The sequence below is a fragment of the Lacerta agilis genome, chromosome 12 (genome assembly GCF_009819535.1).
Source record: "Lacerta agilis isolate rLacAgi1 chromosome 12, rLacAgi1.pri, whole genome shotgun sequence".
NCBI classification, from domain to species: Eukaryota; Metazoa; Chordata; class Lepidosauria; order Squamata; family Lacertidae; genus Lacerta; species Lacerta agilis.
Window position 1 is genome coordinate 12,947,900 of NC_046323.1, and position 13,407 is coordinate 12,961,306.

The 13,407-nt window shown below is 40.9% G+C and overlaps 1 protein-coding gene across 2 annotated transcripts in view; it reads left to right on the top strand.

The window, feature by feature from the left end:
• Nucleotides 1-12,948, top strand: part of ZNRF2 (zinc and ring finger 2) — a 53,247-nt gene extending 40,299 nt beyond the window's left edge. The window contains exons 3-5 of one of the 2 annotated variants that reach the window (XM_033164895.1): nucleotides 8,519-8,624; nucleotides 9,254-9,336; nucleotides 11,535-12,948. In XM_033164895.1, coding sequence (XP_033020786.1) covers nucleotides 8,519-8,624; nucleotides 9,254-9,311 — 164 coding nt within the window. In that variant the 3' untranslated portion in view covers nucleotides 9,312-9,336; nucleotides 11,535-12,948. The remainder of the gene's footprint in view (nucleotides 1-8,518; nucleotides 8,625-9,253; nucleotides 9,337-11,534) is intronic. The other variant, XM_033164894.1, reaches the window with a different exon arrangement.
• Nucleotides 12,949-13,407: the final 459 nt, after the last annotated feature.

A 13,407-nucleotide genomic window follows, 5' to 3' on the forward strand; every position in this document is an offset into this window, starting at 1 on the left:
TCTTTCAGATGAAAATATAGTACTGTTAATTATACCTGTTTTTGTTTTTATTTTTTAAATCAATTTTTATTCCAGGAAGTGGTGTGTATGTGTTGCTGGTTTGATTATGTTAAAACCCAAGTAGGAATTTCTGAACTATTGAGAAGAATTTTTGATTGAAAAAATGCTTGCTGCGCCAAGACGGAGAATTGTGACATTGTTTAACATTGTAGCTTATTTCATATGGTGTTGACGGTTTACATTTTAAACACTGGAAACATCCAGTGTTTCCATAATTTGCATAACAGTGTCATCTTACTTACAGGGGTTTAAGCTAATGTGTTAATCTTACCTTTGAAATGCTTATCCAATGGCCCTGGTTGCATCCTGTTGAGGAATTATGTACAAAATGTCAGGCTGAGAGATACTGTATGGTGGAATATAGAACCTAACATCCACAATAACAGTGGAAGAGAGGTGCCTGAACAGTTGTGTACACATGCAACTCAACTGGAGTGATCTCCTAATGGAGGTGGCTATGCAGGTTTTTACCATAGCAAGTCTACATTCAAATAATTCAGAACTTGCAGGATTACAGCTATTCCTGTTGGTCCCCATTTTCAACAAAACAACTTCAAAGGGAGGTTCCCTTGTGAAATTTTTAAACTACAGTGGTACCTCTAGTTACGAACTTCATTCATTCCGGAGGTCCGTTCTTAACCTGAAACTGTTCTTAACTAGAGGCGTGCTTTTGCTAATGGGGCCGCTTGCTGCTGCTGCGCCGCCGGCACACAATTTCCATTCTCATCCTGGGGCAAAGTTCTCAACTCGAGGTAACTTCCAGGTTAGCGGAGTTTGTAACCTGAAGCGTTTGTAACCTGAGGCGTTTGTAACTCGAGGTATCACTGTATAATGCATTAACAACTTTTTTGTGGCACCTTATGTTTTACTTGGGTGACAAGTGGCATTCCTTTTCCTCTTCTAGGTCTGCCCTGTAGTAGTAGATTTATTTCTGGCTCCAACTCTGTGGAACTTTTATTTCACTGGATGGGTATTGTAGACTGAAACACCTGGTGTAAATCCTTTAGTTGTGAGTCAGAACAGAGGCAGTTCTACACCAAAACATGTAGATATATATAGTTGTCAGTAGATTTCCAACAGACAGTGCTTATGTCCATAATGTTTTGCCACAGTAGTGTCTAGAAAATTACATGTTGATAAACTGGTCCAGGCTCACAACGATAGAATTTCCCAAGTGTCTCCTTTACATTAGTCAGTCTGAGGCTGGACCAGTTCATTCAATGGGGCACTCTAGTGCTACTGCTTTTGTTTTATTTAATCACCTTCCACACACATACCTTAAGGTGATATACAAAATACAATAAAAACAACACAAGCACATCCTAAGCAGGCAGAGAGCTTTCCATCCTCCTGCAAAGCTTCCTTGAACAAAAATATATTCAATAGCTTCCAGAAAGTACAGTGTGTGTTTGTCATATAACGTGACAGAAATACTGCTCTACAAAACTGGTGTAGCCTGTTCCAAGTTACTGTGGAGTGGGCTTCTGATATCTTTGGAACTTGAAGGAGAAGCTCTCCTGAAGTCAGCAGAGACCCACTTAGTATATATGGCATGAGGTTGTCTCTCAAGTAACCTGGTCCTGAGATGTAAAGGATCTTATAGTGACAATGCCTTGAATTTGATCCAGTAGCAGAATGGCAGTCGGTGAAAATCCTGCAAGCAAGATTTTATGTCCTGGCAGCAGTTTTCCCCCACAAGCCACCATATTCTGCAACAGATGAAGCAGAGTCCCGACCAAGGGGAGCCCCCCATGTACCCCCATTTGTTGGAAACCTCCTGATTACTACACACACACACACACACACACCACTATCTTCCACTACTGCAATTACTCAGTATTTCCCCTTATATTGAGGAGCCCCACACCTGGCTGTGAGGGACATGGCTGTCATGGACATTGGGGGGTGGGACTGGACTAGCTAGCATGGATCCCTTGTGCATGTTTTCAGTGCTTTTGGTTTCCTGTAAACACCCCCAAAATCTTCTCTCTAGGAGATTCAGATCAACCCAGTGTCAGTATCTTAGTGGTTAGGATTCTGAACGTGGGTGCTGCCTTAGCTTCTGCCTTCGTAGCTACTTCCCCTCACAGATGTATATTCACTCGGTTTCCGTGCAACGCCAAATCAAACCATGACTTGGTGCAGGCTCCCAGAGAGTAGATTGTAGCTCGCAGCTGTTTTGCTCTTCCTCTTGTCTCGCTGCTCTGAACCAAGCCACAGTTTGGTTTAGTGCATTGTCTGAACCCAGGCACGTGATTTGTCTTGCTCCAGGCAAGCCACAAGTTGTAAACCAAGAACAAATCTTGGTTACAGCTCATGACAAACTGCTAGCCTGGGCTCAGATGACATGCTAAGCCAAACTTTGGTGTAACTCTCACAGTGAAAACAGCTATGACATCTGAGGACTTCAGTGCTTACCAAGTGACAGTGAAGAGGGGTTATATTTCAAACTACAAAAACTTGTTCTGCAAGTACACTGGTTTGTCTATATGGTGCTAGAACTGTTTTGCCCTGAATCTGCCCAGTGATGTATGTAGCTCAGTACTGTCTAACCTGGCTGGCCCTCCAAGGTCTAAGGTAGAGACATTATTCAGACCTGCCTGGACCCTTAATTGGAGATGCTAAGGGTTGAATTTTGGTCTTCAGGTACGCAAACCATTCTTCTTTTGTGAAGTGATTTAGTGCTTTATTTGTTGAGGTCTAAAACTTTCAGGACAGTCATATGTCTTTTATATTGGTATTCCCGTCTTCGTTGTGCCTCTTGCTCTATGTAAGCACTCAGAATGGGTAAACATCCTTAGAAAAATGGTTACATGCAGCATTGACCACCTCCTGGAGTCCACCCTACTCTGCTGTCCATGTGTTTGCTGTAAATGTCTACTTGGGTGCTTACAGAGTCCATCAAATGAAAACATAAGACCATAACTTAGGGTCAATTGATTGAAAGGCAAGAATTAATAACTCACTCCCTATTTTGGGAGGTAGGGTTCTACAGGCACACATGCCAACAAAGAGAGGTTGAGGCAAGCATGATCATATTAACTCATCACAACCCCTTGACTTGCCAGGAAGAAAATGCATTGCTAACAGCCATATTGTGTATCTGAAGAAGTGTGCATGCACACGAAAGCTCATACCAAGAACAAACTTAGTTGGTCTCTAAGGTGCTACTGGAAGGAATTTTTTATTTTGTTTTAGCCATATTGAAGTCTTGCTAAATATGTAAAAATAAAGCTACAGACAGGTTTGAAGCTTGTCCTTCGTTAAGAGTAAAATCAAAACATCCAGAGCTTCTTGCCATAGCTTGGTTGGAGACAGAATGCTGCTGAATCCCAGTTGTTGGAAATTTCAGGAGGAGTGAGTGTTCTTTTGCTTGGGTCCTGCTTGTGGGCTTTCGATAGGTATCACTTTGGCACTTCTGAGGACAGGCTGCTGGACTGGAAGGGCCATTTTCCTGTTCCATCAGGCTCTTCTTATATTCTTCCTTATGTTATAACTTTCATTAGGCTATGCCACCTGCATTGTTATCAGATTTTAAGATTGGTTTGATCATTGTCAAATTATATTTGTATGAAATCAACTTGGCATACAAGATGTTTGCTTAATTTACCAGTATCAGTGACTGCAGTACATAATTAACAAAAACAACAACAACAAGCTTTTCCACTAATTTTACACACATTTTATTAAGCATCTCTCTTTTGTTTGCATGCAATAGAGTTCTGCTTTGAGGACCTAAGCACTTGAGTCCATTGTTGCTTGCCCTGGAATGTAAAATAAGCACAAAGGAGATGAAGTTGGGGGGGGGGGTCAAAATGTCAGGCACTAAAAAAAATCTACATGTTATGGAAATTAGAAGTATCTCCACAACTTAGGGCAACTGTCACTGGCCAAGGAATAGCATTTTATTCTCGGTGGCTTCTGTACTATTACTAAAATAAAATCTATTATCACTCTTGATTTTTCTAGGGGAGTGCACATTGTGTGCTGCTTTTGTGGTGGTCTGCTATCATTGAGGGTTCAAGAACAAAAAAGTATTCAGGTAACATGCCTGATCTTTCATCAGTCAAGTTGTAGTGCTTGTCTGTCTCTCTCCTTCCCTCCCCCTTTTCCGCCCCCATTTCCACTGAAACAGATGAATTGTTTTGGATGCTTCGTCTGAATGGCAAATATTTCTGTTATGAAGCAGAGCATGGAATCCTGTTGGATGCTTTCATTAAAACCAATATATATTGCAGATAACAGACTTTTGTTTTGCTGTCTGCTTTACTCATGCTGCCTTGACCTACATTAGTATAGACGTTTACTAAGAAGAGCTTTTTATTTTGCATTTTGGGTGCATGAAAGCTACTGATTCCAGACTTGATATAAATGTCTACAGAAACACCTAGTATATTGAGGTCACTGACGCACAAGCAGCATTTAATTGATTGGCCTTTAAGTAGCTATCTCCTTTTCTCCAGTGGTAAAATCTTTACATACCCAACTACTAAATATCAAAGCATATAATAAGTTATGCCTGACTAGCCTCCACAGTAAGCAGCTGAACCTGAAGTTGGTTTGAGCAAGGCCAGGTCAGATGTAGGAGAGAACTCTGGGGTTTCTATTTCTTTATCATAGATCTTGCTAAGCAAGGATGTGACTAAGTGCTGTCTGCACAGTCTGGGTTGCCTTGTGGAGGCAGGTAGTGATATCATGGCAAGTACAGAAACCTCTGCAGCAGTACAAATTGGTTTGCTTCAAGGTTCATGTACGACTTTGTTCTCTCTGTTTGTCATGTTCTCTTTGCATTTATCATGCCACACTGGTGATAAACCAGAGGTGGTTGGGTTTCTGCTCAGAATCCTGACATTGATTCACTCAAAGCAGTTGCTTCGGGTATAGTTTCTCTGTACGTCAATGTTATGGTGACAACATTTGCTATGTAGAAGAGGAGACTGAGGAGAGCCTTGTGGTATTTGAGTCTTAGCTAATCTGGCCACCATGGAGGCGGTAGAGTAGACTTGTGGAAATGGCTCTTTGTGGGAAACTCTGTAAATGCATTAGGCACTTACATCAATTTGATCTGAAATGAGACTTGAATTTTAAAGTTGCTTCTAAAAATTATGCCTTCAGAACAGTGAATTGTGCAAGCTCAAAGCCTGCCAGGATGAGGCTCAGAGATGATTGGGGATTGGACAGAAAATTCAGCATCTTTTATCTTGTGAACAACCCTGAGAACTTGTGATGTAGAGTGGTATATAAATCAGATAAATAAATATTTAGAGAAAATGCCATTAAAGTGCCAAGTGAATCAATTGGTAAAACAAAGTGAGCTTCTTCATAGTGTAGGCAAAAGACACTTAGGCCTCACTGTCCAAGCCAATCAGGTTCCCCTTGGTTTTTAAGTATCCCACAAAAGCTTGGAGTTCATACCCTGCCAACAGGCTGGATTGCAATAATTTTAGATCATGGCTGAGTTTAAGGGGGTGGGGAACCTTTTTGACCTGGTGGACCAGATTTTTATCTGTCTCCATTCCCACAGACCAACTTTGCCAGGCCAATAGCCAAACAACTGGCTGTTGGGTGCTTGGGAAATGCTGTGCAAAGCACATTGCAAGCGCTGTGTTTCCCAAGAGTTGAGCAAAGGGCCAGAAAAGCTGCTTTCTGCAGGGATCGGCTGCATAATCAAGTTTCCCCATGGGAAGTTAGATTGCGCAGCTATTCCAGCCACATCTGTACCCATGAGCATGATGGGTGTGGTTTTAGGAAAACAGCTTAGTTGGCTAATTTGGGGTGTAGGCCAAATTTGGCCTGCAGTCTGGAGGTTCCTCACCCCTGCTTTAGTGTTAGATGAGCTCAGACGAGCACAAGAGAACTGTCAGGGTTGTGTGCTCCTTCTCCTTTAGAGCCATGGTTACTTTGGCAGAGTTTAGTTATGGTTTAATTAAGCCCAGCCTTACTGTGTATTCAAACAAAGAATCTAATTACAGTTGTACCTTGGAAGTCAAACAGAATCTGTTCTGGAAGTCCGTTCGACTTCCAAAATGTTCGGAAACCAAAGCACAGCTTCTGATTGGCAGCAGGAAGCCCCATTGGACATTTGCAAATAGTTTGCAAACCAGAACAGTCACTTCTGGGTTTGCGACGTTCAGGAGCCAAAACATTCAAGTACTAAGCTGTTTGAAAACCAAGTTACGACTATATTCTAATAAGCTAACTTGGTTTCAAGTTGGCATATTATGAAACTTACCAAAGTGTATTTTTAAACCAGGATCCTACCAACTAAAACGAACACTGCCAAAATCATTATCTTAGCCATTTGGGAAGAGGAATACCGAATGGAGCATGTAATCCCAATGCTTGGCTCGGGCCCATTCAGGCATGTTGACATAGTGCTAAATTGTGGTTTAGTATTACATGTGAATACAGTCCATGTTTAGAAACGGAAGGTTCATAAAACCATGCCAGTGTAGGTAGAAATTGCTTCCTATAAACTGAGGACATTTTAACTTGACCAGCTTCTGCGAATTCTTCATACTGTGGAAATAGGAATATCTGTTACTTTTCTACTGAAATTGCCTGAAAAGTATTTCATAAAGATTTCACAGGAATTTTATGCATGGTATAATACTTAAGAATTTGTTTCAAGCCCTAGTTCTGTGGAGTGAATTAGCAATTCTGATTTTTCCTTATTGATTTGTATCTCAACACTGAGAGGTCAGTTTATAGTAAATCTTGACATTAATTCAAAGGATTCATCACAGAATTGTTGTCACATTGGTATTACAGCTTTTTCACCTACAAAAACATCCCCATTTGGGGGATCATTGTATCCAATACAAGTAGTAAATTATTGAGAAAGAGTGAAAATGCTCAGTTTCCCCTTCTTGGCTGGGAAAACAGAGAGCATGCTCAAAAAGTTATTCAGTTGTATGAATAACTTACAAACTTTTTACTCTTTCGTTAGTTAAGAAGTTGTAAACTTCCAGTTTCTGCTTCTTCAGTGGAGCAGTGAAAATCTTTCAAGGAAGAAAACCATTTAAGGTATCTATGTGCCATCATTCCTAACCTACTTTGAAATTAAATTATGGCATGTTGTCACATGCCTTTGTTTTTACACCATCAGAACTCATTTTCACTCCACAAAAAGAGATGTCTCCAAATTCTGGAGCTGATTTTGAACTTCTAATCAATTGGAAATAGACATGGATTGCAAGGAAAAGGGGAGGGTCACACTGGTTCTGGAATATCATTGTTATTTAGATATGGCAGGCATAGATTTAGCCATCCCTAGCTTGCAAAGGCAGAAGGCAAGGCCAATTCACTTCTCGTAAGAGACAGTTTCTAGGTGCAGCATACCCAGATAGGCACTCAGCACAATTTAATCCAAAATTGGCAATGCTGTGCAGAATTTAAACCTCTTTCACATTCATCTGCTGCTCCGAAAGCCTGGCAGGTGGTGCCTGTGGAACACTGCTTTCCAGGTTCAGCACAGGAGTAGTGGTTGGATCTAGCAAACCTCTGCCAGTTTGAGCGAAATCTGGTGACGTAAAGCTACAGAAATCAAGTGCATGAGCTTATTTTGCAGAAATCCTGCCTCAGGTTTTGTCCAACCCTATGTCATCTGGAAACCATATTGCACAACTTGCAATCTGGAAGCGAATGAGTGCATCTAGTGTTGCTGTTTAATTGCCTTTTATGATCACCACTTCAGCAGTAAGGATGTACAGAATCTAGTATGTCAGAGGTGCTTCTTTTCCATGTTCAGGCTTCAGGTGATTAAGGTCTCTGTTCCATAAGGAGATATATACTATAAATGTTGATTTTTGAATTACGGGGAAGGCTGAGAGAGCGTTTGTATTATTTTCTTTATATATCTGAGTTGAAATATATTTTATACCATCATAAATAACTCATTTTCCAAGTGTGGATATTTAGCAGCCAAATGGGTACCATCACTTTAGAACATGAAGGTTGGTAGGCTTGGGGAGAAACCCCCAAGCAACAACACACACACCCCGCACACACAGAAAAGCTTTGGAAGAAATCCCTAAGAGGTGGAAAACCCCAAAAGAGCCTGAGAGGACCAAGCATGCTTAGTGGTCACAGAATGCTGTCTAACTATTCGAGGGTGGAAAACAGGGAGGGCGTGGGATGCATTGGAGTTTACTGGAAGAGGGCATGGCTGGCTGACTGGCTGGAAAGCTTTGATGCAGGTATTCCTTGTTGTTTTCGATCTGCACAAGCATGTGAGGTATTGTAATCTTTAGCCCTACATTCCAATAGCTTGTTTCACAACAGTATTCCATTAGACTAAATCAAACCACAGTATGATTTGATTTTGTGAATGTTAACTTCATTGAATGTTAAACGTGATAGATCTCATCTTCCTTGCCATTTTTTTAAAGGATACTGTATTGTCAATACTGGGAATGAAATATTTTTTGTCTCTGTTGTGTTTTGCCTGTGTCTGTAGAGGATGTGCTGAGTAAAGATGCTGGGGAGTGTGCAATATGCCTGGAAGAGCTGCAGCAAGGGGATACAATAGCACGATTGCCTTGTCTATGCATATATCATAAAGGGTAAGTTACATGCGAAACAGAATTCAGCAGCTGTGACTTGGAATCATAGAATTGTGGAGTTGGCGGGGACCCAAAGGGTCATCCACTTCAACCTCCTGCAATGCAGGAAACTCAACTAAAGTATCCATGACAGGTGGCCATCCAACCTCTGCTTAGAAACCTCCAAGGAAGGAGAGTCCACAACCTCCCGGGGGAATCTGTTCCACTTAACCATTCTAATAATTCACTGAAATAATTTTAATAGGTTTGCATTTAAAAACTGTCAAAAATGAGATTTGACAAGGCGGGATTTCTAGAGCTTACCCCCTCCGCATATTCACTTTCCCTGTTAATTGTTTTTCTTTTGAAATCTTACTTCATAGTATGCAAGGACCCTCAAAAAGACGCCTTTATTGAGGTTTTCCAATATATAGCTTTTTAATTGATTAATCAATTACAAGTCTGTTAACTGTAATGGAAAAACAATTTCTGAATGATTGCCCTAGTTAACATGATGCTTTCATTATAACGAAAGCATTTACTGTACTTGAAAATAATTTTTTCTGTTTCTGTGGAGCTGACTGATAAGCAGACTTCTCTTTGTATTTCAGCTGCAGTAAATAATTCTTCTCTCTCTTGCTCTCTCGTAGATGCATAGACGAATGGTTTGAAGTAAACAGATCTTGTCCTGAGCATCCCTCAGATTAACGTCAGAGTTTCCTGTTTTGTGTAGGTAACTACTGCCATATAGGTTGCTGTCCCCAAAGACCAATCTATAAAGCTGAGTAGCTTTCAATATCTGGCTGTAGCACAACGTGAGTTCTAGTGCTCCAGTAACCTTTTGCTCCAGCTACTTTTCTAAATGGTACATTGGCACAATAACTTCTGGGATTGGACACAGTTGTTAAATGTTTTCGATTCTTGCACATGCCAGAGACTTCAGATCATTGATCCTGTCACTGATGATGGGGATGAATGCTGAATCCTTGCAGCCTGAACCACCTGCTTCCTATTCTGGCCATGGGGATTTTTGTGTCAAGAAATTCCTGTCTCAACCCTATAAACCACCTTTGTTACTACTTTATCCAATTCTGCCTGAGCCATCTTACTATTCTGGGCAGCAGTGCTGGCCCAAGACATTTTGCTGCCTGAAGTGGCATGTAAATAAATGCGGCCCTGCTATGGCAAACACTTTATAAAGGCATTATCTGCACCATTCAGACACCACTTCTTACCCTTTGTGTTCCCAGATGTAGCACTTAGCATCTTGGTGCCTAATGCTTGGTAATGACAGTGGTAGGCTGTTTTCACTAGGCATTAACTGACACGCCCTTTGTAGACCAGCAATTGGTGCCATTTGAGATGCTCTTTAAAGATTTGTCTCTTAGCATATTCAGTTCTGACTTGCAGGGATTAGACATGTTACTATTCAGTAACATCTTTTTCATGACTTTATCCCCACAAGGAAAAAAATATTGTGTCATATTTCAGGCATTTTTTTTTAAACTTGAAAACCAACAACTCTGTTAGAGCAGGGTGGAGGGGGCAGCAATACTTTCTAAGCTTCCTATTTTTAAATGCCTGCTGGCATTTGTGTCAAGTTACTTGAGTTGGCGCACACTACAAATAACTCCTTTAGGCTCGCAGGTACCAGGAAGGCTTTCCTCTCCACACACACCCTGAACAGCAGCCCTCACATGCTGTATCAAAAATTGCTCTTGAATGTCTGTTTAATGGAAATGTATAGTGAAAAGTCTCTTGATTGTTAATCATCATAGCCTTGATCAAAGAAGGCCCTTTCTTTTTCCTTTCTCCCCCTCCCCCTTTTTTTACTGTTTACCAGGTTTCATCTACTATTTCTGCATTCTTCAGTCATCTTAGAAACCACAATATAGATGTGGTGGGAGTGGGGAGGAGTTACAGCGCTGAATGATGGGTACCGCCATTTAAAAATACTCCCTGTGCCACAAGTTAATACAGTATTGAAATACTAGTGCATTTTGACAAAAGGTGGCGGGGGCGATTGTGGCTCAATTCACACATAATGCTAAGCCAAACTATGGCTTGGCATGAACAAGCAAGCATGCATGTGCATGTTTAGAAAATCACAGCCTCTTTGCTCTTCAGCCAGTCCTGCTGCTGCTGTTACTTCCAGAAGGTGAACCATGGTTTGGATTAGCTATATGTGCAAGCCCAGGCTTATAGTTGGTCTTGCTCCAAACAAACCATGAACAGTAAGCCGAGAGCTAACTCTGGTTACAGCTTGTGGTTTGCTTGGACCAAGACAAACCACAAGCCTGGACTCACGTATAGCACTAACATGGTAGCTGCTGGACCAGCAGGAGGGACGAATTTTCTAAATTTGCACCCACTCACTTGGGCATAGTTCGGCTTGGCATTACTTGCAGAGCAGGTTTCTCTCCTGCTCTCTCCTGCTTAGGTAGTCCAAGAACAAAAGAAGAAGTTTTCATGCCCAAATGAGTTATGGAGCTCACTCATTTTTGGCCAAGCCCAGAGACGTCATATGGGCTCTGAGAAAATGGTGGGCAATAGTGGGGAGAATTTGCATGGCTGCTTCCCTCTTATTTCTCCTTCCTCCTGCCATCATGTGAAATGCAGAAGGGTTTGGCTTCCGGTTGCTCTGTATGAAGGACGGGGGTAGCACATCTTGGTGGTAAATTATGGGAAATGCCAAGGAGAGAAGTATTCCTTCTCAAAATCCCCAATACACCACTATTACAGGATAAATACAAGTGAATAGTTTTCTCAGGATCAGCTGGTGCTTATGGCTGGTGCACAAGGGCAACTTATTTTTAAATGGTGTTCAGAGAGACTCATACTTTCTCCCCCCACAGAAAACAAAACTGCTGTTTATAGAACACACTCCACTTCCAAGAAAGTTAACTTCCTTCTCTGTGAATTTCTTTCTAGTCTCTGACACGGACCATCACGTGTAAAGGATTTGGCGTTCCATCTTCAGAGGCCGATGTGAGACTGGACTTCTGTTCACTTTGTACCGGAAAGTTAAGAGGGAGATGGAACATGACACGGGACAAATGATGCAAAGCTGGAAGCTCAGTGTACCGACACTCAGCTTAAAGGAGACACAGGGATTCTTGAAAATGCTGCACATCCTGGAAAAGTCCTCTTCCCACAGACTTTACGGACAACATTTTATATCTACAGGCCAAAGTTACTAACTTTCATTTTAATTTTTTTTTAAAAAGAAAACTGTCTACAGAAGCAGTTTGTTCTCACATTCTTTCTTGAATGGAAGCTGTGTGCTCTGGATCAAGACTCTGGGACATTGTACAAGGGAAATGCCATTTTGGAGTTGGAAACCGCCCCACTCCCACTGTGTACCATGAGCTTGGGATTGGGGGTAAAAGCAATCTATGAAGTACATACAGTTAAGCGGTGTGAACTTCCTCATGAAATTTTGCACCCTTTATGCTGTTCACATTTTTTCTGTGAAAGAATGCAACATTCCTTGACTTAGGTTTTTTGTTTTTTGTTCTTAAAGTAAAGCTTTGCCAGAGTGCAGCCCAAAGAGCAAAATGTAATCAAGGCAGATCATTAATTGACGTCGTTGATCAGGCTATAGAGTTAATTGAAATCCGCATACTGTGTTCATTTCTAATATATACTAAAATTCACCTTTACTGCTTGTGGATATCAAAGCAGCAGCAAAACTAAAAAAAGAAAAGAGCATAATTTAGCAGCTATGCAATATTTTTTTAAAAAAAATTATAGGGAAATTAAAATTACCATCTCAAGTGCTGCCAGTTAAGGTAATTTAACGGGTATTTTTTAAACATGTTTCAGGTAGTTATTTTCTTGTACTACTTTAATCTCCAGGCTGTTTCTCTCTAGCTGAGTAGTCACAAAGGCGGGCAAAGTGAGACATTTCATAGGGATGGGACCTGGATTGACTTTTGTGTGGTTTTTTTTAATTATTATTATTATTCAAGGTTGTCTCAGTGGCAGATCATAGTAGTTCATGTTCAGTGCTGTTAGCCAGGCTTTTGACAGCTATAATTCTGTACCCAATTGCTCATCCTTCATCCCATTGGTATAAATGGGTTTAAACATACATAACTGTGAGCATACGTTTGAAGGAACCACCTATATTTCTTGAACCAATAAAACTTTACACTACTGTGGCTTACCATAAATTGAAAAATGAGGGGTATGGGATAGGGTAGGGAAGAAGCTCACTAAGTAAAATTGTGAGCTGTTAATAATATATCTGTTTCCATAAAAAAGGGGACCCGTTTTGGAAGCTGTTAAAAGTACCTTGTAAAGTTTGTAACAAAAGCGTTGAATAAAGGTGATTGGAACTTTTCACATGTTTATATAGCAAAAAATAAGATGTATTTCACATTATTTCGTTCTTAAGAATTAAATTATGCTTCTGTTAAGACAACCCCCCCCCAAAAAAAGTGGCAAATGGAGAAGGGTTAAGTAGCCCACTTCTATGTCTGCCCTGCAAATGTCTCCCTCATCCCACCTTGCACCTTCAAGGCAACCTGTCTTTGCTACCCAATACCTACTTCTTCAAATGAAAGGAAGCAATATGGAGGTTTCTTGTAGCTTTAGGATATTGGATAGAGAGAAAAGAGCATGGAATGGAGTTTTATTAGCCTGTAGGCAGTCTGTTACTCCTTTCTGGTATCTCAAGTTCTTTTTACCTTCTGACAGTAAAGACTTGCATTCATTGGCTTTAAATTATGTATCCATCTCATGTGTCCTACTGTTCAGGGACTTTCTTTCCCTTGAACTTAAATCAGATATTCTGCTGCAG